This window comes from Cyprinodon variegatus, unplaced genomic scaffold (assembly GCF_000732505.1).
Source record: "Cyprinodon variegatus isolate N-32 unplaced genomic scaffold, C_variegatus-1.0 Scaffold293, whole genome shotgun sequence".
NCBI classification, from domain to species: domain Eukaryota; kingdom Metazoa; phylum Chordata; class Actinopteri; order Cyprinodontiformes; family Cyprinodontidae; genus Cyprinodon; species Cyprinodon variegatus.
This window is the reverse complement of record NW_015150746.1, coordinates 380,181-408,170: the sequence shown is the minus strand read 5'-3', so window position 1 is coordinate 408,170 and position 27,990 is coordinate 380,181. Positions and strand designations below refer to the sequence as shown.

The window sequence follows — 27,990 nt, the reverse complement described above, 5'->3', positions numbered from 1 at the left end:
TGGTGTCCGACACAGAGTCCTTAATTTTCATGAGGAGCAACTCTGAGGGATTTTGAAGTACCTCTTCAACCACAGTTTGACCCATGTTGAAGGGGTACAGTTGCAGGGTTATGAAAGACCTCCTGCCTTTTTACAGTTCCTAAAAAAACTCTACAATCAATCCTTAATGACTGTACAATCTTCATAAATGGGATTTTGCCCTGATGGTCCACCGGATCAGTACAACTGACTAGCAAAAAAGTAGTGGTAGGCTGTTATCAGCGCTAACTTGCTGCGTTAACGACAAACTCTTACTGGGCTTAAAAATGTATTATTCTATTCTCACAGTTGGGCTGTGAGCTGGGTCTATACTAATGATGACTTTCACCTTGATATTTTGGCGCAAATGTATATCTGGGGTGGATGTATATCTGAGTAGCAAGAACTAATCAGTCTTCCAGCCTGTGTAGGAATAATGGGAAATTGCCACATTGAACGTGACATGCTGACATGAATGCAGCCACTGTATAAGCACAGTTCTATCAGCCAAGCTAACCAATCTCCTCGCTCAGTGGATAGCCACAAGCTGCCAGCCCATCAGCGTGACTGATGGGTTTGAGCTTGTTTTCCAGGTGGCCACAGGTGACCCATTTACAAACTACCTGTGAGGGGAACTATCATGAGGAGAATACATGATGAGCTCGCCGTGGAGAAAGCCGCGAAAGATGAGGAGTTGATCGAGGCAAAGTGTGTGTCAGATATATTGTGACAGATATATTGTTAAAGTGGGACATCTATAATTGGAAGTGCGACACGCTATTTTTGCAGCAAAAACATGGTAATAATGAGCAAAAAAAGTATTTTTAACCTTGTCAAAATCATAAGTAAGAAGACTAAGTTACCTGTTATTTTTTTGCAAACATAAAAAGTAAATCTTTTCTTTAAAATTCTGGAGGTAGCACACACATATCCTGAATGCTTTTGGCAGAAATGAGCGATTTTTATCTTGATTCATCTAGATTAATTCCAATATTACAGTGAGATTGATCTAGATTAAAATAATGAATCTATGCTCACCACTACAAAAAAAGCCAATGTTAGGAAACTTTGCAGTTTGCTAATTGTAACAGCTGCTTCTACAAACATTATTTGGATGGAACTGAAAACACTATAAGGCCTATGTTCTATGATTTCTCCAGTGCATTTAACATGATAAAACCAGAGTTGCTTTGTCAGAAATTCCTAGAAGACTAGGAATGTTGGCCTAAACAACTGCCTGGATCAAAGACTACCTATAAAACAGATTGTGAGGGTGAATGATTGTGTCTTAATAGGTACTTAGGAGCACAAGTGCACCTCTGCAGCACCTTCACAATGAGGAAAGTACAAGGGACTGTACTCAACACTCCCTTTTCCTCTATACACCTTTTATTACATGACAGAATACTGTTAATGGCAAAAACTCTCAGAAGACTAAGTATATCATAGATGGACAAGAAGTTGAGTTTAGAGGTCTGATGGACCACTTTGTGGCTCTGTTAGAGTAGCAGCAATAGAGCAACTAAGATGTGCACAATAAGCTAAAAAAAAAAAAAACGGGATGGGGGCAGGCTCTGTTTTGTTAACTTCTCCAGAACATTTTGAGAGGATTTAACAAATATTAACAAGCCAACATTATTGACAATAATATACTAACATACTAAATATCCTTTTTATCAGATTGTTGTACAAAAACACAGTCACAATCTTAAGTCAGAGGCTTTTCCAGATCATAAAGATCACAATATAGGAGATTCTTCATGCATACAATCTCCAACATCTACACCAACTTGCTCAAGTAATCCCTGTGAGTTACAACAAATTTAAACGTCTGCTTTGAATTATTAAGATTTTTTATCTTTTATTTTATCAAACCCAGTGGTACACCAGATTCACTGTAGACAAAAAAAATGAGAAGTTTAGCCACTATGATAGGGATAGTTTTTTTTGGAGAAATCAATGGGTCTTTCGAACCTGAGATTATAGTACTAACTGGGACAAGTTGTGGTGGCAACATCATGCTATGGCTCAGGCTTGGTTTGGAGTGTACAACAGATTTCAAATTTGCTAAGAACTTCAAACAAACATCAATCTATATGGTTTCAACATGGGATAAAATGTCTTTTTAAATTATTATTTCAAATACAGAAAAAAAACTTGCTCTTAAATGGATAGAAAAGTTAAAAATGCCTAGAATAGCTCTGATTCCAACTTTATGTAATGTATTAATCATCTTTAAAAGCAAATTATTTGCCAGAGTACCTATAATTCAAATGAACTCTAGCAATTCTGGCTAGGAGAGCTGCTATATGTCTTGCTGGAAATAAACCAGGAACTTATTAACAGAACAAAAAGCATTTGCCTGAAGTGCAACTAAAAATGTGTATATTTGAAAATTGATTTTCTAAACGAATTGTAAAATGTTGAATTTTTATCTTGTATGATTATGCAATCCTGAAAGAGACTAATTAACACAACGATAAAGGCTGTTTTCTCTCAATGGAGCCTTATTTTTTTTCTACTCCACTGAGAAACTAACACATTTGAACCTTTCTGTAAACCTAGCTTAAGTAAATGTTTTAGCAATAAAAAGGGCCAGTTTTGGCCTTTGAACCTGTGTTTATACCTGATAAGACAGCAGTCCTTGAATTTGTTTGATCCTTTTGAAATTTCTGCTGTGAAGGTTTAGGTGTGTTCAGACTTAACAGTGATACAGGATCCAGTTGAAATATATATTAATTATTATTATGTTTGCATTGTTACAGATGTAGTTATAAAACAAGAAGTATTAAATGCATAGATACAATTTTGTTTTGCTTGCTTTAGAGAAGTAGGTCTGATGAAGTAGGACATTTACCAGCTTATATCTGATGAGTAGTGAATGCTTAACCTACTTCTTTAGTCTGTTTGGTCTCTTGCATCCAAAATATGATTGACAGGCATGTAACCCCAATCCACTCCAGCAGGTTAACACTAAAGACATGATGGAGTTTTTTTAGCTGTAAGTGTGTAAAGTCCCCAAACTATGCAGCAAAATTAACTTTTACAGACAGAAGCTTAATATTCCATGTTCATTGGAGCTGGCATTTAAATAGAAATGGTTTTGTTTAAAGGGAAAATCAGATTTGTTTTACCTTGAAGGGAAAAAGTTCCCCTAAGAATGTTTTCACCTTTACAAATTTTTTACACTGTAGTTTTTCTTGCTTAAATGCTGAGGATCATTCTTTTAAAGATTTTCAAATAACAGTGAGTAAAAAAGAATTTAAACTAACCTCTCCTCATAAACGTTGCTATTGTAGCATGTTTTCTCTATCTATAGGCAATGACTGTTACTGAGGTTTGATGCCTGAGATAAGACCCTTCAACCCAGATGTCAAGGACTTTTTTGTTTGTCTATTTTTCAGTTTCTTCAGATCTGGGCATTATGTGTAACTTTAAGATCTCATGCCTAATTCATGTTTTAAGATGTTTCCTGCTTAAGAGGTTGAAAACCATAGTAAATACAGCTACCGTACTTTTTCAGCTTTTATCCCTAAAGCAACAATTTGTCCTTATAAAACTGCATTTTTCTTTATATTTAGGTAATGTCTCTTGTATTAATTTCTCCTGGATGATCAGAAGTATTACATTTGGATTAAGATGGTAAACACTGTTTCACAGCACAATTTCATTACAGCAAAACATCAGATCCTATAAGAGTGTCTTGTTTTCGATACTTTTGAGCTTTAGTTTCCGCTGTTTTTTTATGCTTCCTGTTTAACCTTGCCAGTCCTGCAGAGGAATCTCCCAGCTGTTAACTGACTGCCGCATGCCAACAGCCTTTACACAGCAATTGTAAGTTGAACATGCAGAGAGGACACATGACCTTATTAGGCTTTGTTATAAGCTGTTAGAGTTCTTGTTTATACAGTATTTCCTAGATAACACATGGCGTAAGAGCAAGGATAGGGTAGAACAAATCGGCATTTATATAGATTTTCCCAGAGAAAGAAAGGCCACAGCAGATGTAATAGTTTTGTATTTCTATTTCTGTTTGTTAAGAAATGTATAGAAGATATAAAAATGTATATGACATCTCTTCTTTTTAACAGCGGATAACAGATGAAAGCCCACCCACAGTAAAAGGGCTAAACAGTCCTTCTTCTCTTAAATGTCCTCTGTGTCTTCAACATGAATACGAAGTGTGTGTGTGTTGGTGTGTGTGTGTGTGTGTGTGTGAGAGAGACATTCACTCATTCTGACTCCACAACACAACCCTGGTCTGTGTGTGTGTTAGTGGGCAGGGAGTAGTGGAAATTTACAGTCTCCTACGTTGGTACCTGGGTTGACTGTCACAGTGAGGCTGCGTCCAATCTCTACTTTGGATTTAATTGTCTTTAGCCAAGGGGCGGGCCATGCTGTCAGCTCTGCTTCTTGTGACCCGTGTGTGCATAAAGGCATTCAGTACAGAGGAATGGTGACAGCTGAGAGAGAGGATCACTATACATAGTCTCAGCCATGAAGGAAATGTAAGTTTTCACATTGTTTGACTTTGCATGTTTTCAGTGAGAAATGTTCATGTTTGCATAGATTATAAGTGGTAAAATTAAAAGCAGTTTGATTATATTTATGGTACTATTTGTGAGCACATTCCATTGTTTGTTTTCCTATTGGTTGAAAAAACGTGATTGAAAGAGAGACTTTACATTTATTACATCTTTTGTTCTTTCTACATTAAAAACCCTAAATATCTTTTAAATAAATATGGGTTGAGTCACTATGTCCCCAATGACAGTTTCCAAATGGCAGGCAGGCAGGTGGAGGCGAATACACTGAGCAAGTTAGAGGAAAAGGAGAAGAAAGGATAAGAAGGAAGGCAAACAGGATGAGAAACAGAGTGTGCGAGATCTGATCCAGTTACATAAGCAGGTTTGAGAATGCAAAGCAGTTCGAGTTGACTTGTCATGCACAACAGAAGGGGAGAAATCCCTGAAATGATAGGACACAGTGAGCAACACAGTGCCAATTAACCAAGGAGGTTCATGGTTCTCAGTGGGAATGTGAGAGTTGGGTTCTGGTCAAAGTATCCATTCATTGGAGGGGGGATACTTTTCTTTTGAAGCCGATGATGAATCTGTTTGTAATACTCACATCCAACTTCAGTTTGTCCTTAGTACATTGTTAGGTCCTCGCTCTGTTTGCTTTTTTGCTGCGTATTTTCTGTTGTCTAAGCCTCCTGTTTTGACATTCATTTGGTGCAAACATGGAGTTAAGAGGAAGCACTTACTTCTCCATTTGTGAAAAAAGAGAAGGAAGTTGCTCCTACATCAGGGTTTTTTTTATAAGAAACCTCAGCTCTTAACATTCTTATTATTGTTCAGTAATGTTGAAACTTAACTTTATTTTGTATTTTGGCTCACTTTTAATGGTTTCTTTTCTGTGATCAGGTTCATGTGCGAAAATCAAACACCATGGTCAGAAATAGCGAAGCTTGTCTTTCTTGGAAAGGCGGTTTACAGTGTAAACACCAAAGTAAACTTAAGCTGTAGTGGCTTCCTGAAACCCACTGATTTGCTAATGTGGGAGGATTATTTGACACCTTAAATTTGACCTACATACATCTAAGACATAGCGGGCAGAAGACATTTTTCCTTTAGGTTCTGCTTAGATCTGAAAGGCATGCCCTTCCTTTTCCTTTAGTCACAATAACCCCTCCTCCTCAGAAGCATATTCTTTGGAAAACTCCGACCACAATGTGTACCAACATGAATATCTTGGCTATTGTTCTAGGAAAAAATTTGATGCTGCTGTTTGGTATTTGTTATGGTGTCATTTGTGGTACATAACTGAACATATTTTCCTTATTTCTCTTATGTTTCTCCTCAAACTCCTTAATGTTCAGTCTGAATGACCTCCATACAGTTTCCCAGATTAGAGAGATTACCGGCATTTCTCTGTATCCCATGTGCTCACACAGCACGCTGTAGGGCAGTCAGCAAACAGTATTATCTGCCTTAATGCTGCTCCCTGTCCGATGTTATCCTTCTCACCTCTGTGTCTCCTTTCGTTGCCTCGCTGCCTCATATGTTTTTCTGTTATTTTCCATCAGCATGGCATCAAAAGAAAAAATCAAATGTCTAAAAGACTTCCATAAGGACACCCTCAAACCTTCACCTGGGAAGAGCCCTGGCACCCGACCTGAGGATGAGGCTGAAGGAAAGGTTCCTCAGAGGGAGAAGTGGGCCAGTAAGCTCGACTTTGTCTTGTCCGTGGCCGGAGGCTTTGTTGGATTAGGAAACGTGTGGCGCTTTCCTTATCTTTGTTATAAAAACGGTGGAGGTAGGTACAAAAAAAATCAAAAAGTAATATAAAAAATTGTAACTAGGCAAGAAAATGCTGATGTAGACATTACTCCCCTGCCATTTTTTTTCTAGGTGCATTCCTCATCCCCTACTTCATCTTCCTTATCGGAGGTGGCCTGCCTGTTTTTTTCCTAGAGGTGGCACTCGGTCAGTACACCTCTGAAGGAGGGATCACATGCTGGGCCAAGCTCTGTCCTATCTTCACTGGTTAGTCATAAACAAACACATCTTCACCTAAAGAACAGACAATATTTGTCCATATTAGAATTGTGTCCTGATTTCCATCCTGTCTCTAAACACTCATCATGTGAACAATGTGTGATTTCCTTCATTGCAAAGCACAGTTTGACTGGCCTAGTCACCTTATTTTGGTCAATGGTTAAGAAACATTGTTTACCAACAATTCCTTAGCCAACATGTTTATGTGGACCCTACATGGGTTTAGCTTAGACTGTAAATGTTTTCACTTGGTAGGAGCATGTAGAAATCTGTCTAAATGCAATATGCTTGAGCTGAATGAATATAAACTATTATGGTTATTTTTTTTCATTCAACTCAATATTCATGCATGTTAAGGGAGCAGTGAGTCCTAAAACACCTTTTTGACACATATTTAAATGTGATGTCTTTGCAGACTTTAGATATATTTTTATTTGAACAGACAGTAAAAATAACGCGTTTTGTCTTATGTCTGTTAAATTAAGGTTGGGAGATGACCTTTTAAATGATGTCTACCTGGGTATCAACATGTTTAAAAGATGTTCTGAAAAAGATCAGTCAAGCAAACCATGACTTTCATTTCCTTTTCGGGGAGATGTTTTAAAAGGATTTTTGTATTAAAGTAATTTTAGTATATTACTTATTCCTAAACAAAGAGACCAACCACGGAACCTTTAATAGCCAAAAGACAGAAGTTCGTCCTTCAATTTTTGGAGGGTAAATTGACTTGTTTTTATCTTGTGGGAGATCATAGCTTCTGAAAATCCTGAAGTTGTTTGTGCTGGTATTGAGATAAATCAAAGAAGTTACGGGTTTGAAAACAACGATAAGAAATAATAAAATCTTCACGTTCCTTTAAAACTTCAAAGTCCTTTTAAAAATTCTATATCATGTTTTTTCAAGCCTTCCAAAGTCAATTAGTCATATGACGAAATAATGCCTTCGGCAGTAAAAAAAACAAACAAAAAACAGCTTGTTCTTAAACATTAGGTGTTTTTTCTTACCCACAAGAATGAGACCTGCCTTCCTATATGGTTGCCGCCCTTTTCATGACACTGCCTTATCACACCCCTTTAGGCTCCTCTTTAGGAAAGATAAACAGAGTTCAAAACCTCTTGCAGCTGAAAAAATAAATTTTAATGACTACCTTAAAAAAGAACAGTAGCCTTTATTGTGCAGCTTGGATGCCACTTTATCTAAACTTAGACTAGAAATGAACATGGTCTTCTACATATCACTGCTTGCCAATGGGAGAAAGTCGATGTGGTTTTTATCAGGCAGGCAGTAGATGCTTCCTGGAGGGGGTGGGTAACGACAGCTCTATGTACACCGGTCATGGCCGCTTGTTTTCCAGGACAGGGAAGGCAGAATTAATGAGGATTGCTCAGGCATGCGTGAATTAAGCAAAATCCTACTTTTCACACCATTTTGATGATGTAATACAGCAGCATTGTAACATAGTTGAGAGCTATGAATTTTGCATGATATGGGCCCTTTAATGTCAGCAAAGGATAATTTCCTTCAGCTATTTTAAACAGAAGCCATTTCATTGCATTTCTCATGTGAATTTTAAGCAAAATTTCAAAATGTGGAAAGAAAAAAGCATCATCCCATCCACTGGAGCAAATTAACCAGGCGATGCAAACTGTAATTTCATCACCCAATATCTATTCTTGGCTGTAATAAGCAGGAAGTAGAGGTAGCAAACTAGACTGGACTGCAGATCAGGAATCCAGAGGTATGCTGCATGGGCAAGTTGTACATGCTTTGTCATATCATCTCTGTATGGGAGGTAACAGTGCCAATTCTAGCTGTCTAATGCATGAATTCGGGTCTGTTATGTCAGAACCTTTGCAACAAATATGTTTCCATCTCCAGTTTAGCGCATATAGTTTTCGAAGAAGTTACAAAAACCCTCAAGTGATATTTAGTCGGTTGATTCTAATTGAGCCTTTTCCATCAAGCTCTTCTAATGAGAGTCTTTAAATTAGTCTACAGAAACTTTGATGGAAACACATCTAGAGAAGAATGTAGAGTTGCCCCTCACCATGCTAACCAGTTGGCTGAAAGAAGGATTTGCCTGGAAAATAAAGGAGCTCAAGCTTAAGTAAGCAGTCATTTGTTTAAGGTGTTTACTGTACTAACCATTCATAGAATCCAGCAATTTTCCCACACGTCCTCCAGACAAAGTCAAGTGCAGGCACACCTGCACCAGCACTAACATGCTCGTCAGTTGGCAATCGGCATGTGGAAATGAGGAGGTGGGTGTGGGGCTGACGGAGATGATAAGTTTAAAAATACTCCGGAGTGGTGGAAGAGTACGGGGAGGTGGGGGTCTGGTGTTCAGGTTCGAAGCAAAGTCATCTAAAAATAACAGAAATACACCAAGGGCTACAGTTGAAAGTCCATTCCAGCTTGGGACATTTCCCCCAGTTTTTTGTTAGCCATTATAGCCAGCTGCTGGAGTTTAAATAAAGCTTAGCCCAGACCTTCTGGTTTCACTGATGCTTGTTTAGAGAGGTGTCATGTCTATTACTGCAAAATCATTGAAAACTACTCAGATAACACTGCAGGAGGTGTGAAGTCCGCTTTAGTTCAAGAAAGATATTCAGGTAACTTCTTAGAAAAGACAGCTGCTTACGAAAATAAAACCACAGAAAATTATGCTTTTTAAATTTTTGCATTTTGATCAATGCCATCACTATCATTGTCCATGAGTGACTCACAGTTAAACACGCTGGATCACTGAAAACCAGAAGGCGTTTATCTAATTTCTCCCCAATATGACCTGGAGTGTATTTATATTAGTATTAAGGAGCTTGAAAACTGCTTTAAAATGCAGATTTAAACTGTAGTTTTTTTAAGGTATTCAATTAAGAAATATTTTAAATATCTTGCAGGTATCGGCTACGCTTCCATCGTGATTGTGTCTCTTCTCAACGTCTACTACATCGTGATCTTGGCCTGGGGACTCTACTACCTCTTTCAGTGCTTTCAGCCCGAGCTTCCATGGGCGAAATGCAAGCAGCCGTGGAACACAGAATACTGTGTTGAGGACACAATCCGCAAGAACAAGACCCTCTGGCTGGCAGCTAATATTACTAACTTCACCTCCCCAGTCACAGAGTTCTGGGAGTGAGTATTTACCGACAGCATGGCCAGCTCACACAGACAAATACACACATGCATGAGAAAAAATTGACATAACACTACCTCTTTATCTTTGTTGCGTAAACCTGTTTGAATAGGCTCAATTCTTGCACAATACAGTTTTGTAATAATTTCAGTTTTCAGCCATTGAGTATCAATTTTACCTTAAATGATGTTAAATATGAAGGCAAATAAAACTAATCTACAGAGAAATAATTACTTTTTACATCTACTTCCTTACACCTCTTAATCTGGTTCATTCTCCAACTTTAAAAACTTTTAAACTCTGTTTCCTGTGCCAGAGCGGCTGAGCAACACAAGAAGATCTGGGCATGTGTTTGTTTAATATGCTTCCCTGTACTTTTAATAAGCTTCTCGTGATATTGCTCCATAGTTAACCCACATACTTGAGTGTTTTTTAAAGATAACACCTGTTGTGTCAAATCTTCTGCATTGCTGTTAACGTGTCCTGCACTCATTTGCTCTGCAGACGCAACGTCCTCAGTCTCTCCACCGGCATTGAGGACATTGGGCCTCTCAAATGGGACTTAGCCCTGTGTCTCCTGGCAGTGTGGGTTATCTGCTTCTTCTGCATCTGGAAAGGGGTCAAGTCCACAGGGAAAGTGAGTGCTGATGCAAGTAGGCACACATCCTGTAGGTATTGTGTTGCCTGGATGCTATTTGGTCTTTTGTTTTGTTCCCTCGCCAGTGAAAAAAACACTGTTGCTTGGATAAAGGCAACTTGCAGGGACTTAGGATCAATGAGACATCAAGCCTTTGGTTTTCCTGAAAACAACTTCCTTATCATTCATGCTGTGGAGTGTAAACAAATGTGTGTTACTGCTTTGAAGCATCTTTGAATCCGTCAGGGAAAATGGGCCATTTAGGAGAGAAAGAAAATGATTAACTCTATTTAAAGCTGTTTGCACCTCTGATTTCCCTATTGCATTGTACAGCATGTTGTTTGACTGTAAAGTTAAGGAAGGGTACATTTCATTTAAGCTTACAGTTGTTTCCTTCACTGTATATTAAATGTTTTTTTTATTGTTTTTGAAATTTTTAAGCAACATTCTCCATCCTATCTAGGTGGTGTACGTCACAGCTACTTTCCCATTTGTGATGCTAATCATTCTGCTGGTACGTGGTGTGACCCTGCCTGGAGCAGCTGAGGGCATAAAGTTTTATCTTTACCCTGACTTGACCCGTCTCCAGGATCCAGAGGTAGGATCAAAAGACATTCCTTTATAATTGGGAAAATGTATAAAGAAAGTGTTCCAACTTTTCTACTGAAAAGGAAATTAGAAGATGAATTTGTACGTAATGAAATATTTTCCACAAAGTCTCTGCTCTTCTCTTGGCACACAGAATAGAAAAAAAAAAAAAGAAAAATACTGAAGAAAACAGCTATGAGAAATGCCCCAAACAGACATGTAGTGGCATATACAGGTTAAAAAATAAAACTGAAACAAACATTTTAAAATTCTTTAAAATTAAATTAGTAGTATGAAAGATAAAGAGCCTGGAAAACATTTTCTATATTTTTACAAAAATATTAATTTTTATCCATTTCTAAGTAAACTTAGTTCATCAAACAAAATATTGCTAATTGGTGTGTTCATAGACCCAAATGATTTGAGTTCTGATTGTTGAACTATTCAAAGAACTGAAATATCTAGTGCTTATTTATATAGCTTAATTCAACACAAAGACCATTCAATGTGCTTTGTATAAATTAAACTATAAAATAGAACTTAAGTAAAAGCAGAATAAAAGAAAGTAAAGAGTTTGGGTACATATGGGGTATTTAGCTAAAAACCAATCAGGTATGCAAGGAAAAAATCTAAACAACTCTAATATTTGGATAGTCAATTGCCAAATGTTTTGCAATTATGCTGTATTTGATTCTCTTACAAGGTCTGATTTCAGATGTGAGAAGGAAAATCCCAAATGAGTAGAGTTAATGGAGGTTAGAGGAAAAGGGAAAAGTAGCTGTACTCTGTGACCAGAATATTTGTCATTAGCAACATCAGGCAAAAAGTTGTTTTCCCTTTTTTTATTCTGTCCATTCAAACTGTAAATATTCAAAGTGATTGTACAGTTCAGGCCTACATCAGAATATAGGAAGTATTTTTCCCAGTAACATTCCAAATGTTCTATGCACATCAGTTTTATTGAATCTGAATAAGGATTATGGTGATGAATTTGGAATTTCTAAGTAGAAATCCAGACTTCCTTAATTTTTTTTTTAATTAGAGTTCTAAAATCATAATTGGATATCTGATAAGACCACATTATAAATGTTCATTGCATCAGTGACATACCTCTATCTTCCAACAGGTGTGGATCGATGCAGGAACCCAAATCTTTTTTTCCTATGCAATCTGCCTGGGTGCCATGACGTCACTGGGGAGCTACAATAAGTACAGATACAACTGCTATAGGTGAGCTGGGTTTTTGCAGGGAGGAGCGGAACTGTAATAGTGACAGCAACACTCTGTCAGAGACGCTTGCGTGAAAAGAAAATAGGAACTTCGGTTCCACCTGTGTTCATTAACAACCTCCATGACATATGTGTGACATAGGGACTGTTTGCTGCTGGGAGGCCTCAACAGCGGTACCAGTTTTGTGTCTGGCTTCGCAATATTTTCCGTCCTGGGCTTCATGGCACAAGAGCAAGGGGTGGACATTGCCGATGTGGCAGAGTCAGGTACGAGGGTCCAAGGTGATGGCAGCAGTGATGGTGGGCGCTGCTGCCTAAAGAACGACAAAAGACAATTGGAAATGTTAAATTCTTTGGCAAATTTATAGGAGAAAAAAAAAAACAGTAGTCCATAGTGTTTTGCCAAAGTTTCGGATACAATAGCGCTCGAAAGTACAGGTATCGGCAATTGCACACTCCTTGAATAAAGCCCTCAAAGTTGAAAAAAAAAAGGCTTGTCCCCCATTTACTGAGAACAAACTACTTCGCATTGATCAACCGCTGTGTGTTAAAGCTACACAATGAACTGCTGCAATAAGGAGCTCCATCTACAGTTTGTCTCACAATAATCCTGCACGTGCAGTTTAGTAGCTCCATGTTCTTCTGACCAGTGGACACTGCTAAGAAGATTGGCTGTGTACTGAATGAATCTGACTGTACATGGGAACTTGCACTCTGAGGTTGATCATTTTGGACCAGCAGCACTGCCATGTAAACCTATTTCTTCTAACATGCTTTGGATCTAATGAGGTGGATGCCACTGGATCTTTTGCTGTTGTCCTGTATTTACTACATTGCCTTGCAAAACTATTAATACTCCAAATAGCCTTTCACAATTTGTGACATTACACCTTCAAATTTTAATGCATTTTATTGGTATTTTATTTGACAGACCAAGATAAAATGGGAGTGTATGGAAATGGATGCACGGTTTTCAACAATTTTTACCTACAAAAGACGTCTCAGACTCTAGATGATGGATTTATATTCTACACATAATTTAGACTTTTGACTACATAAATTGAGGCTATAATGAAGCTATAAATAGTACAATTCTGGAGGGTAAGATTTTAAAAGCTGCTTTGGACTTGGGTGGATGTTCACCTGGAAGGGGGTAGGAGTTAGAGGTGATTATTTTCTTTTTTTGGCAAAGGAAAAGTGGAAATTAATGGCTACAGATGTTGTCATTCAGTCTAACTAACCTTAGGCTATTTGGAAGAAATTTCAGTCTTCATATGCAAAGCATATAAAAACCTGTTTGGCATGTAGAAAATTGTTTTGTTGGAATTGCTGCCAAACAGCATTCTAAAAAGCATAGACGAAAGGAAGCTGAATACAAATGAACTTCTAACCTTTTCAGAGTTTTATTTTAAAAAGCAAATACATTGATTTAAAAAAGCCTTAAAAAAACAAGCAAAAACTCAAAATTATACACCACTTTGTGTTAAAAATCCCAATTAAATACGTTGAAGTTTGTGGCTGTTATTAGACAAACTGTGAAAAAGTAAAGGAGTGCAAGTACTTTTGCAAGGCACAGTACATGAAATTTAAAGGAAATGTTTTAAGGAATGTTTGATTGTGTTTACTTATAAATACAATGCTGTTGGGATTCATCTAAATTTTGCCAGTAATAAATATCATTCTGTGGTTCCATAGTAATCTTCACATCAAAGCACATGAACAAAATGATTGATAGAAGCAACCTTATGTGCTTTTTGCTTGTCTGTTCAAATGAGGTTCAATTGCTGACTCTGTATCTGATGCTTTTAACACAATATCCTGTTGAAGTGGCCTATTTAAGTTGTGTTATTTCAGATTCATGTTATTCCCATTGTTCACAGTAAGTACCAACATGAGGTGTAGCAAATGTCAGTTATCAAATGCAATGGCTATGAGCTAATGCTAAGACTGAGTAGTAGTGCTGTGACCCTGAGAAAGGGAAGATTATTCATAGAAATGTTAACCCACATAGAACGCTACATGTCTGTATTTTCTTTGCTTAAGTTGTTAGAAATCAGTATACATAAGAAAATTGTTGCATAATGTGAGTGTTGTAGGCTATACAGAATGTAAAGGGCATTAAATGCTCCACTGATTTGCTAATGTACATTAACCCATATGGAACAATTTAAACATGAAGTGACCCTGCAAGCTCTGTGGTATCTTGTATATCATTTAATCTTCATTTTTTACTTTAAAAATGCTGAATACCAAAAGGTGTTGCCATATTATATATTTGTAGTTACAGCATTTGTAAGACTTATTAGACCTTTGTTTTTGTCCAATCAAATGGACAGAAGTATTAACCAAGTTTTCCCCCCCTTCCCCCCCTCCCCTCTTTGTTCTCCTTCCAGGTCCTGGCTTGGCCTTCATTGCCTACCCTAAGGCTGTGTCTATGATGCCGCTGCCAACACTGTGGGCTATCCTCTTCTTCATCATGCTGCTTCTGCTGGGCCTTGACAGCCAGGTCAGTGTGTTTACAGTCAATAAGTAGAATAATTATGTTAACTGGTCTGAAATCCACAGTTTAATCCATACCCCGATGCCATCCAATGGGTCATCTCAGACTGATTTGTAAATCTCATGCAGAGAATCTCTGATTCATATTTAACATGCTCAGGTTTCAGATATCCGGTGCTCCAACAAATGCATTTCAATCCCTTGCTCAACTTCACTGCGGGAGAATTGAAACAGCATTAACGCCGTGATGTGTCACAAAATATTTACACGTGTGTGTAATTTTTACAAACCTGTAAATCTTTCCAACCCACCTAATTGTCAGAAAGTTAATTTGGATGACAAACGCCCAAGCCTTACACCTTTCATACGCAAGCTGAAGGATGAGTAGGACAAGATAATCTAAGTTGACAAAACACAAATGCGCACCAGAGGGCTTCTCAAGCTGTATCACATTTCCTGCCTCCAAGTGTAATTCTACTCCTGTACTAAGTCAGTCTCACACATGGCCAGCTACCCATCTCAGCCAAGAGCTACATCAGACCTAGGCTCTAAATTTGAGTACATGTAAATGCTCATGCAAGTTAAGTTATTTCCATATGGGAATTGGGCTCACTGGGCATTTGTATGTGACTGTTTAAAGGGTGGATCCTGAATGGTGTGTATTATTTTTACATGCCACTGTTTATAGTTTTGGCTTTCAGTTTTACACTGAAAGATTTATGTTTTAATCATACCCGGATTAAAAGGTGGTAAATGGGTTATGAAGGTAGCCATAAAGGTAGCTGACATTGGTCTAAGAATGTGAGGCCTCAATCTAGCAGACCTGGAGTGCAAAATGGTTTAGATATGTTTTAAACTGTCATAACAGCTCAAAAAAGACAGCTTTGTTTCTTTAATAGGTGTTTTTATATAGTCACTGAGAACTTTTTTCCCCTCACAGTTTGTCGAAGTAGAAGGGCAGATCACATCCATTGTAGACCTCTATCCATCAGTTCTGAGAAAGGGTTACCGCAGAGAGATCTTCATCGCAGGCATGTGTCTAATGAGCTATCTCCTGGGACTCGCAATGGTAACAAAAGTAAGTCTAATCTGAAAGAATATGATTTGTCGTTTGGACTTGGGCTTTTGTGCAGCTTAACTCTTGAAATCAAAGACTTTCTATTTTTCTTAGACTTGTGTTAAAAAAACCCTCCAAACTTAACTTAGGCAGATGCTTTAAAGGTTCAAGTCTTAACTTACATCCAAAGCTTTAAGATTTGAATCAGACACATGCTTTAAGAACTCAAGACTAAGATTCTTGATATCATTTTCTCTCTATTTCTCTTGGAATTAGGAGTGAAGGAAGGCTGCAGTTCAATATGTTTAATCTCATCATTATAGAGCATGCTTACTCTTCAACAAAACATAGTTAACATTTATATTTAGTTTATGATTGTATCCATGGTCCTTTGTATCCTCTGACTCAGAGTGAGGAAAACAACTGGTGCTATTAATTAAAGAAATAAATCATATCTCATGAAATTTAATAGCAGTTAATTGAAAGAGAAAATAAAGAGCAAATACTTTGATTCATTCATAACCTCAACATTAAGAATAAATTGTACTTCTATAGGAAATAAGATATGAACATATTTCACACTTGAGACCAAACTTGACTTTGGAACAAAAATCTTGTAAACATCTAAGGTTCACTTAGAACATGTACTGTATAGTCTATGTATATTTGTATTGATAATCTTATTTTTATTATTTTATTGCTACACTGTTGCATTCAAATATGATTTCCTACTTTGTTGATGATCCACAAACTATATGAGCGAATGGAAAAATCTGGAAAGCCGTTTTCCATGTGCTGGTTTATGAGGCTCCAATGACATCCCAGCAACTGTTTAACTCTCCCTTTATTGATTGGGTGCCAAAGTTCTTGTGCGCCCTTCTTTCAACCGCCCCCACCCCCACCACCACAAACACACACAAACATGTTTTGTTACACTATCCTTGTTAGGACTTCCAACTGACTTCCATTTATTTCCCACTCACTTCTATTGCCTAACACAGACCCTTACCCTAAACCTAACATCTACTAACACATACCTAACCCTAAGCCTACAATGTACTCAATTCATACCCAGTCCTTAACCTAACCCCCACCCCAAGAAGAGAACCTTTCCTCATAGCATATCCCTGGGAAATTGTCCCCACAACATAGCCACACACACACATACACTGTCTTTCATCTTGCTATATGTAGTGAGGACCATGTGTTGACTCCCAGTGACTTCTATTGATTTTTAGTCATTTTCAACTCTTTCTTTTCCCTAGCCTTAGAAATGACCCTGAACCTAACCGTTACCAGTGCCCACCTAATCCAGCCGACACCTTAGGCGTAAACATAACCAGTAGCTAAACAGCGTGTTAAGATTGGTCAAAATGTCCTCACTTTGTAACAATCCCCCCGCTTCAGAAGTTGAAAACTGAAACTGGTCCTTACTCTTACTCTAAAACGGGAGCACACACATATAGTTTTACATCCCTTTCTGTCTCTGTGACTCATTGCCTTGTTACACTTATCAAGGAGCTAATTAATGCTACCTTTTATCTTTTCTAGGGTGGCATGTATGTGTTCCAGCTCTTTGACTACTACGCAGCCAGTGGTGTGTGCCTTTTGTGGGTTGCATTCTTCGAATGCATTGCCGTAGCTTGGGTTTATGGTAAGTGGGAATGACTATATCCCCAGCTCTTTATGTAATGATTCACAGGAGTTGGATAAGAAGCCCGGAAGGAGCTCCAGAAAGACAAACAAAGGTGGAGGGAGTTTTACATGTCTGCAATAAATAAGATTAACAGAGCAGGGGAAATGAGAGAAAAAGTTGGACCCCTTTTAGATTGGGGTTATCCTTTTTGAGTTTCCCCTCACTGGATTGCTTCTAACAACGGTTGACGAAAACAAAATCTTCAGTCACAAAACGAACATCTCTGTTGGAATAAGAATGCTGTTGTTATAGGAATAAGTGAATGAATGAAAGAAAGACAAAAAAATGAGGAAAAAATGTTTGTTTTTTTACTAACAATATCCAATCCAAACAGTTTTGCACAGTATATTAAAATAATATAAAAATACAGGAGATAATACAAAACCTAAGAAAATACTAAACCGAATAAATTAGTAACATTTACAAAGGAAAGATTATGCTTCTGTCTTTAAAGTTTACCATTAATGCCACAGTTTTAGTGTCAAGTAATTGTGTTAAATAAATTATGACTTTACCCTTTTTTAAGATAAGATTTAACAGACTAATACAACAACTGATAAAAATGATCTATATGAATAATTAATCTATGACAAAAATATTCCTATTTTGTTTATCAGAGGCTAGTATTGCGTTAAACTTTTGTCTTCAACAAATGCAGGAACAATTGTGTAGTACATTGGTTTTTAAGAACATTTTTAGGGATAAATGGACTTTAGTTTTGACAATAGGTAGATAGGAAATGAGTAGAGGGGGAAGGCATGTGGCAAAGGTCATCATGCCAGACCCAGTGATAGCAATGTCAAGGACCAAAGCCTCAGTACATCGGTTGCATGACTGACCCCTGCACCACTGCCATGTCCAGCTTTGTTGATTACTGATAGCAGATATCATCCATATAAAATATAATTTTATGAAAATGTACAAATAAAATAAAAATCAAACTCAAACTATTAACCACATGTATCAAATTTTGAATGACAATAAGCAACAAGCAATACCTACAAGGTTATCTTAGATTACTAAATACCTACAATAAAAACACAGCAAGAGGAAAAAAAAAACAGTAACAGTCTGAGACAATCCCATGACTGTTTGTAGCCTACATATTGAGCACATGACCCAGTGGAAAAAATATGTTATGGTTTATAGTAAACAGCACAGATAAGGGCTCATAATGGTGCTAATCTCAGCATGTGTTTATGGAGGTCACTCTGTGATCAGAAATAATACTCAGAAATGTAGGATGGTATATCTTTTAGTGGACAAATATTGTATGCTTATGGATTCTTTTCTTTTCATTTTCTTGCACAGGAGCTGATAATTTCTATGATGCAGTCGAGGATATGATTGGATACAGACCAAACCCATGGATGAAATGGAGCTGGACCATCATCACTCCTGTCCTCTGCATGGTAAGGAAGACAAATATTCTGATATTAGAACCACATGGAAGCACAGATGTTGACAAGAGGCTAAAGAGCTACTGCTTAATGCACTGCATGTTTTTTTCTATCTTAGGGCTGCTTTGTTTTCTCCCTGGTAAAGTATAAACCACTGACCTATAACAAGGTGTACGAATATCCTGAATGGGCCATTGGCCTGGGCTGGTGTTTGGCTCTGGCTTCCATGATTTGCATCCCCATGGTGATGGTCATCAAAATCCTGCAGTCTGAGGGACCTCTGATAGAGGTGAGTGTACACGGAGCCTCTAAAGGAAAGATAATGCAAATACCGTCGCACTATTAGTTCTTTTAAACTTTCTTCCAACTTCACTCAAAAGGCTATCCCGGAACACCCTTAAAGTTTTAAAATGATTTCCAGTTTTGACAATTCATTTTATTGCAATAATTGAAAGTCTGTACAGTGGAAATTATGAACCCTCTTTAAGGATATAAAAAACAAAGTTATAAACACTAATACAACAGAGAAAGTTTTAAATATTTTATTTTTTATTTTTTATTCCAAGATAATGTTTTGTCTTAGATGCAACTCGAATTTTGTCAATTGCCGTTTAAAAATAAATTTGATTTATGGCCCATCCTATCCTGGGAGATCTTAATGGCATCTCTAATGTTTGTTTTTTTTCTCCAAAAAAAACAACATTTCTCTATACTCATTAGTATATATTCACATATATATATATATATATATATATANTATATATTCACATATATATATATATATATATACTTTTTGTACTCAAGCGAACATAATTACTTTATTTTCTGTTTTTAAACTTCCAAAATAACTTTCTTAATAAAAAAAATAAATAAAAACGTGACTTCAAGTCACTGTTTACTCGAAGGGTTTCTAAGTGTATCTAACCAACACATTTGACCTCTCTGACTCTTTGGTTTTGAAACAAAACCAGCTGTATTTAAACAAGCGATATGGGCCTAAAGTCACAATACACTATTAGAACTAACCTTATACTGATCCTTTGGGATACTTCTGTTATTTTATCTGTCAACAAAATTTTCTTGTTCAGTGTTTATGTCTCATGTTTCTGTTTCCAAAAACATTTGACGTTCTAAATTCAGAAACTGTCCCTTTAAGCCCTGAAGGAGCCCTTTCTGATGATCATTAGCCTAATGTCTCATCTCCTTTCCCAAAACAGAGAATCAAGGCAGTGGCGGCCCCGGCAAAGTCAGGCGTGAGCTCTCGCCCGAAAGAGTACAATTTGAAGATCAGCGAGTTGACACAGCCTCTGGACCCAAACGGGAACAATGGCTTGATCAAGCCCACCCACACCGTTGTAGAAACAACGATGTGAGCGCTCTCTGTGAGAGGAATAAGATTGATGTGCTTACTGTGTTATTATATTTTGCTAACTTTGATAAGTGTAGGTTTACATTGTCCAATATATTCATATTAGAAAAACTACAGTTTGATTTATATTAAGAGAGATATATTTTATTGTTGTAATTTTTTTTTCTCGTAATTTTTTTTACTCTACTGATATTGTTGATGTTGCAAATGTCGCTGTAGTTGGCACTGATCTCAGTTAAGGCAGTATTTTTAAATAGAACCTGTTCAATGTTTACTACATTTCTTTAATTCTGAGGAGATGAGGAATTTAACGCATTCGAGGAAGAGACAGGAAATAACTCACTTCTCAATTCAATAACAAAGTGGATGATTAACCAAAAAATACTGAAAACATTCACATTGAATTTTTCCAACAAAATGAGTTTAATTGTTCAGATCATATTGTGGAAAATATGGCATCTATACCGTTATTTCTTCAGTACAAGGTAAACAATGCCTTGGCTCATTCTCAAAGATCCAACATGACAAAACTCTAATCCACATTTTCTAAAAAAAAAAAGAGAGAAAGAGTTAAGAAAGTAAGGAGAAAAGGGAAGAGGCGTTTAAGAGTACTTGTATCCTGCCTCTGTGACTACTTATATTGTCTGCCCCAGTGCATTTATGGAGCCTCTCTTTGCACTTTATGTCATATCACCTTTAATGTAGTATTTGCTCTTATTTGAGAGGAAATGTTTTTATCTTTTAACTTTTTGATATTGTTAACCTTGACACAGTGCAACTAGTTACTCCCTGCTAAAACAATGAAGGGACAGAGTAGGACTGCTGCATTTCAAATCTATGATTTTAATAATTAGTAAGATCTCTGAGGAGACCATTTTGTTATGGTACTTTTATCCTAAGCTATCTGACATTTATCTCAATTTTGCTGATTTCAATTGCAGGTTCTTTCTATGTAAAATCTGTATCGATGTCCTTGTTTGTGTTTTAGAATTTAAACTGTTAATAATTCACATATGCCTTTTTTATGACAGTTTTACACTGTGCATCACCTAAATAACATCACAGATTCTTCAGAAATGAGTATCCGCAGTATAGACAGCTATCTTAAGCCTTTGCTACACATCAGTATGCAATAACAAATTATAAAGTCACTGGATTATTTGCCCATTGAAAAATACACATTTTTTATTGATTGGGTCATGCAGCTGTATACAAAACTTAAAAAATTAAAAATGCCCTCCTGAACTATGTGCAGGAGCCATTGCATTATCTTGCTGCTTTTCTACTTGGAAACTCAAATGTACCAAAGCATTTTTTGTCTCAAAGTTATCCCCTTTAAGATGGTTATTGCATCATGTCTATATGGATAAAATAAACCTCTTTTCCTTGGATTGATTTTGTGTGAGGTTTGTTCTTTTTATTATAGATTTTTCAAAGAGTATACAAATGCACATGGTTTTAAAATGTGTCATCTAAGGCAGACTACTTTGGTTTATTTTTCAACAGTCTAGGATCTAAAACCTCTGTGTTAGTCTTGCCAGAGATCGGTGCTGCGTTTGACACCACTGTTGATAAAGTATCGATTGACAGACTGGTAAACTGGACTAGGTTCTCAGTTGCTCTGCTAAATTTAATCCAATTCTACTTGACAGACCAGGACTACTTTGTGTCATTGGTCTATGTTTCTGCATGGACAAAGATCACATGAATTGTTTTTCAAGGCTCCATACTTGGGCCACTTTAAATCAACCTCCATACTTGGGCCACTTTAAATCAACATATTGGCATGCTCAACCTAGCACTGATTATTTAATACAGCAATATTTTTGCTTTGAATACACATTAAATACACAATAAACATTTCTGCCATTACATAGCCACTCTTAATTACTGACTGTTGGTTGACCCATAAAACAAATGAGCGGACTGGTGAGAAATGTCTCCAGCTTAATGCATGGAAACTACCAGAAACGGTATGGTTAGAAATCAGTTCTAAAGTAGGCTAAAAAAAACAAAAGTGAAGAACAACCTTGGTGTTTGAATCTGTCAGGAAATACATCAGCCTAGTGCTATCGTCAATACAGGGCTTGTCATGAAAACAAACATAGGACAACTTGTGCATGCACGTAATTTGCTTCGGTTGGAAAAAAACTGAGCTTGAAACCAGTTAGATCGCTAAACTCATCCAGAATGATTTTACAAGTTCTCTAATACCAGAGAAAGTGATCATATTACACCAGTCTGTCACTGTATTGGCTCTCATTTATCAAAGCATTGATTTTATTTTTAAATACTCTGAGATAGATCTAAATAAATTTTTGTTGTCAGGTCCAAAATATGCAGGCCATCAAGTCATAAGAGATCTGCTCATCCAGCACTTCCAGGATCAGAAGAAAGAGAAGACAGTCTTTAGTCTCTATAGACCTCAATCTGCAGGAACAAAATCCCTAGAAACCTGAGATGTGCAGACACCTTTCTTTTAAACATTAGTTTGCTACATAAATATCAAAGAACATCCCGTGCTTTTTTTGGTCTGTGATGCATTTGTTTACCTTTGTTTCTAGTCTCCTGAAAAGCACATTAAATTATGTAAAGAAATTGTTGTTTAAATGAACCACTGTTTTTAACATTGGCTGTCAACCTTAGGCATAATGCATTGAAGACATTATGTAGGTTATGACCCAGAGTTGCGTCACACTGTGGACTGATGGAGAGCAAGTTTTTGGCCTTGAAAATAACACATTCTTTCATTTGGTTGTGAAACTACTGAAGAAAGAGGGATGCTGATCGCAGGTTTTGCTCAAGCCAACCCTTAATGAGTAGTTTTAAAATCCAGCTTACACAGGTGAAAACATTTTTCCGTGATCATGGAAATACATTTTTATGTTTACAGTGCAAAAAGCTAAGCTTTTAATTTAGGATTGTAGCTATATGTAATTTCTTAGTCCTTGGAAAACAAAAAACAGCAAGAGAAAAAAATTTTGGTACCCCTGGAAAATATGTACCACATTTGACACGGACCAGACACAGAAAAGGAAAGAATTGACTTTTGAGATAAGAAAATTACAAGCAGGCTAAAAGTATTTGCTATAGGGTATAAGATAATCTCCCAACAATTTGCTATTTCTTGACGAGAGTTGCACAAATTATTCAGAAATTTAAGATCCATGGGACTGTAGCCAACCTCCCAGGATGAGGCAGCAGCAGGAAAATTGATGAATTTAAAGAGCCGGATTATATGAATGGTAACAAAAGAGCCCAGAGAAACCCCAAAGAGATTAAGGGTGAACTTTAAGCCCAAGGAACATCCGTTTCAGATTGCACCCTCTGTCATTGAGCCAAAGTGGAGAGGACAAAAGAGGGCACCATGTTTGAAAACAAATAATTAAAAAGCCAGACTGGAATTTGCCAAACTAAATGCTGATAATCCACAATGCTCTTGAGAGAAAATTCTATGTACAGATGAGACAAAAATTGTAACTTTTGCCAAGGAACATCAGTTCTATGTTCACGAACAGAAAAATTAAGCATATCAAGAAAATAACACTGTCCCTACTGTGAAACATGGAGGAGGCTCTGTTGTACTCTGGGACTGCTTTGCTTTAACTGGCATCTCTGCAGAATTCAATGAAGTATCAAGACTATCAAGAGAATCTAAAGAAAAATGTGCTGCACAGTGTTAGCTTGGCCTCAGTCGCGGGTCTCACAACACGATTTAGACCCAAAACACCAAAGAGTCCCTAAGAAGAAAACATTAGATTATTCTGAAGTGGCCTTCAATGAACCCTGACCTAAATCCTATTCGACATCTTTGGAATGAGCTGAAACATGCTGTCTGGAAAAGGCACCCTTCCTAAGACAACTGTAAAGAGGCCTTAGTCCCCGTTGCTGACCCAGGTTCAAATCCAGCCTGTGGTACTTTGCCGCGTGCCTCTCACATACTCCCTTTCATGTCAGCCTACTTTGCAAATTAGCAGCGCTAGTGCAGCAAATTTGAAATATCAAGCAGACTGAGATGATCACAGACTGCTGTAAATTATTTAAGAATGTGTTGCCATTGGGTATATTTGTTTTGCCTTTCCAAATAGTATCAGGTTGGCCATTTGAGTTGCAATATAATGGGAATGTGCTTAGGATTGACCTCCATGCTGGTTCAATACATCAGCCCTCCAACTTCAGATTGCTCTGCTGCGGTCACATGAAAAAACTGAGTCAGTCAATTAAAGCCTGTTTTGCGCTATTATTGGTGATGTTACAGGCCCACCAGAGGGAAAAAAAATAAAATGCAAACGATTGATCCGAATTAACTAATTGCATTCATGCATAGACCTGAATCAACCCAATTTTTCCTTGTAAATTGCCGTGGGGATTAAATAAAACAAATTCATATATTTTTGAAAAGACAACAGATTTGGCACAACCTTCCCAAATAAATGGGTCACAAAAGACTGGACAGGTAACCTTATAACTTTATTGCAATAAAAAAAATGGCATTACTCACTAAATAAAAATTTTAATAACTTCACAAATTGACAGACGACTTAAAAAGTGAGTACAGAAACACATTCAGTATCTCAGCTTTCTTGGAAGATCCTGAAAACATTTGATCCAAACAACAAGACATTAGACATCAGTGTCTTTTACTGTAAAAGCTTTCTTTTACATTAAAAGACTTTAAAAAGTGGTCTAGATATGGAGCAAATTCAAAAAAAAAAAAAAAGTGAAGGTTACAACCCAACTATAATAATTTGGCTCCAAGGCTGCTACAAATAGGACAGTAACATATTCACATCAGCTGACACAGACTTATTGTAATCCATTTTCAGACCAGTACGTTCATTAGAAAAAGGAAAAAAACATCGAGAACAGTGTTATTGAAAAAAAAAAAAGCACTCACATAGTTCTAAGCAAATAGAAAATGTTAATTTGTACACACTTTGTATCCTTAGAGTTTTGTGTTAGAAAGAGCAGCTTATTCAGAAAAGTCGTGAACATTGAAATAAAAAAACTGAAAAACATGCAGAAGCTGTGTTTTAAACTGTGCAAACGTAATTTAGTTTTTAAACGTGATAAACACTCAAAAAAAAAAAAAAAAGTGAACATCGAAAAAAATTCACCCACGCATATGAAAAGTGTCTCTGAAACACAGGTGACAAAATAATCATGAATCAAGTGTTGTAAACATAGAGAACGAAATGTTTGCGGCATTGTTGTTGGCAGGTATCGGGGCGAGCTCAGACTATTTCAGGGCACCATCCGCCCTTTAGCCAGTCCAGGTTAGAGAATGGAAACAAAGGTAGTGAGCCAACTCATGGCTAAAATAAGTGCAATCTTCTTTGATCTTAGGATCCATCAACATGCAATCTCTGTAAGAGAATCTGTTAATAAACAGGTGCATCCTTTGTGAAAAATGGAAAGAAAAACAATGGTAAAACAAGGCCTAATTAAAAATTAAATTTTAGGCAGTGAGTGTGCACATCATGTGGTTTTGCAGAGTGAAGACATGTGCGTTGATGTCCTGGCCCCCCGTCAGAAGCTATGACTCCTCTGTTATATAACCCTCCATGTGGTTCTGCCTCTGGTGAGGGGGTGGGAGCTCTGTTCTGAAACCTTTGTCTCCACAGAGCAGATAATCTGAACGCAGCAATAAATAAAAGCTTTCGTGTAATGTTAACAAAGAGATGCCCTGAGGCAAAAGAACGGTTGTTCCTCTGTGAAAAACACGAGCGTGAAGGTTTGACAGCTACAATGTGACAAAATAAACCACGTGTGATGCATGCGTGAATTCCCAGCCAGCCGTGCTGTGTTCTTCATCCGTCTCTGTGTTCACAGGGCAATGCTGTTGCTCCCGTAGTTGGCAAAGCACAGAAACGAGCTTGAGGGGCCGTCACAGTCGTTGGGCAGCTCCGCATAGGCCACTGCCAGTGGATTCCTGCTAATGACCAGATCCAAACAGTCTCCGGCCTCCATAATTAGAGGGACAGTGAGACAGCAGTCCAAGTCCCGGGTCCTCACACGGTTCACCTGGAAGAACACAGCTACCAATTAACATTCAGTACCATTTATTTATTCCACTAAAACCTGCAGTTTCTAACATATTAGAACTACCTTGTCAAGATGTGACTTGTATTTATAACATACAAGTATTATAAATAACATATAGTTACTTAATGTATGCTGTCTGACTTCACTCCAATGTTAAAATTTTCAAGTTGGCTCTTGAAAAAAATCCCTGTACAAATACAGACCTAAGAAGTCTGTATTTAATACGGTAAAGTCAGTCTTCCGCACTAACACAGACTTCAGATTACAACATGGGGCAATTGGGTACCGGTATATATTAGATATCAGATCACACAGTATTATATAGCCACTAGTAGTTAACATAAAGCTATATTTGTAAAGTTTACATAATGCTTTTTTTTTTCTGTGCTGCTAATAGCCAAAGTACCTATGATCTATTGTACGGTAGATCCCATTGTATACAGAAGTAGCCAAAAACCCCAGTTGTAAAAACATTGATAATATGGTTAACCATGTCATGATGATCAAATGTGGGGATGTCACTACAGTAGAGCTGCTAAGCTTACATCAGCACATTTTCAACCCAAAATTGCTTAAATCAGCACCAGAGACTAGAAAATTAACCAGTAACATATTTAACCTTCAATGTTTCTGAAGTCCTGAACATTAACAGTAAAAATTTTGTACCCTTATCTTAGTAAATTGGCAATAAGTCATCTTTGCTCATCGTTTACCGACTTATGATGCAACTTTCTACCTCCAAAGCCAAGATTTGATGACACCTTATTTAAGATGACCACATGCTGAAAATTTGTCAAAATATTCAACATTGATCCGAGTGGCTCCTTAGAAAAAAATCAATATGTAACTTTGTTTTGTATATTGTTTTTTTCCTTCTGTGTAATTTGTTTTTTTAGTAGAGCAGCATTGAGTGCATTACAGTTTGTGTGGGAACAGATGCATTTAGCATTCATCATGCTAAATTGATTGATAAAAAAAAAAAAAAAAAACAAGGAATTTAACAGGAACATTGAACAACAACACTGAATATGTCACAGCTTAATTTAGGAAAGCTTAAATGAATTTTCAAGCCACAGGGGGCATTGTGATGCTCTGTTGTGGCTCCCCTTCCCAAAAACTCACATGTAATTAGAGAGGGTCGGATCAGTCTCTGGAGGAGTCACATGATACAATTCCCTTTAAAAACTAGACCTAACGAATCTAAGTTATTAGCTCAGTTATTACGCAACAAAACAAATATTTACGACAAAGTATCAGAGCCAGACTAAAGAGAATGTTTTTGACAGACTAATATGAGAATATCGTAGTGGATTAAACTCATATTACGATACCAACGTACAACTTTTCTCATAATATTACAATTAAAATTGTTACATTACAAGGTTAGTCTTAATACCAGAATAAAGTCAATGTTATTTAATGAAAATGCTTGCACCGTTATCCCTGCATTGAAATGAGGACTTGAGAATTGTGTGGAGCTATACTTTGATATCGGTTTCACAAAGAAGGAAATACCAAACCTTATAACCCATCAGCATCAAATGAATGTTTACAAATGGAGCTCAGATTGCTGTTTGGTGCTTAGACATTGAGGATTTCTTTTTTGAAAGGACAAATAATCTGATGTCTGTGTTCTATCATGACTTTATTCTCGACACGTTACAACTTTATCCTCATAATCAGAGATGGGAAGTAACGAAGTACAAAAACTTCGTTACTGTACTCAAGTAGATTTTTCTGATATTTTTACTTTACT

The 27,990-nt window shown here is 37.1% G+C and overlaps 2 protein-coding genes across 4 annotated transcripts in view; one reads left to right on the top strand and one right to left on the bottom strand.

Annotated features, from left to right (window-relative positions):
- Nucleotides 1-4,347: 4,347 nt before the first annotated feature.
- On the top strand, nt 4,348-21,574 carry slc6a6 (solute carrier family 6 (neurotransmitter transporter), member 6). The gene is made up of 14 exons (XM_015383751.1): nt 4,348-4,526; nt 6,107-6,336; nt 6,432-6,566; nt 9,479-9,713; nt 10,219-10,351; nt 10,815-10,949; nt 12,066-12,169; nt 12,311-12,435; nt 14,562-14,674; nt 15,608-15,745; nt 17,276-17,378; nt 18,732-18,832; nt 18,939-19,109; nt 20,038-21,574. Exons 1-14 carry the CDS (start codon nt 4,516-4,518, stop codon nt 20,191-20,193), a joined length of 1,890 nt encoding a protein of 629 aa, XP_015239237.1. The 5' UTR covers nt 4,348-4,515; the 3' UTR covers nt 20,194-21,574.
- A 3,108-nt stretch (nt 21,575-24,682) lies between these two features.
- Nucleotides 24,683-27,990, bottom strand: part of grip2 (glutamate receptor interacting protein 2) — a 40,142-nt gene continuing 36,834 nt past the window's right edge. For all 3 annotated transcript variants that reach the window (XM_015383712.1, XM_015383714.1, XM_015383713.1), the window contains exon 24: nt 24,683-26,213. In XM_015383712.1, coding sequence (XP_015239198.1) covers nt 26,016-26,213 — 198 coding nt within the window. In that variant the 3' untranslated portion in view covers nt 24,683-26,015. The remainder of the gene's footprint in view (nt 26,214-27,990) is intronic.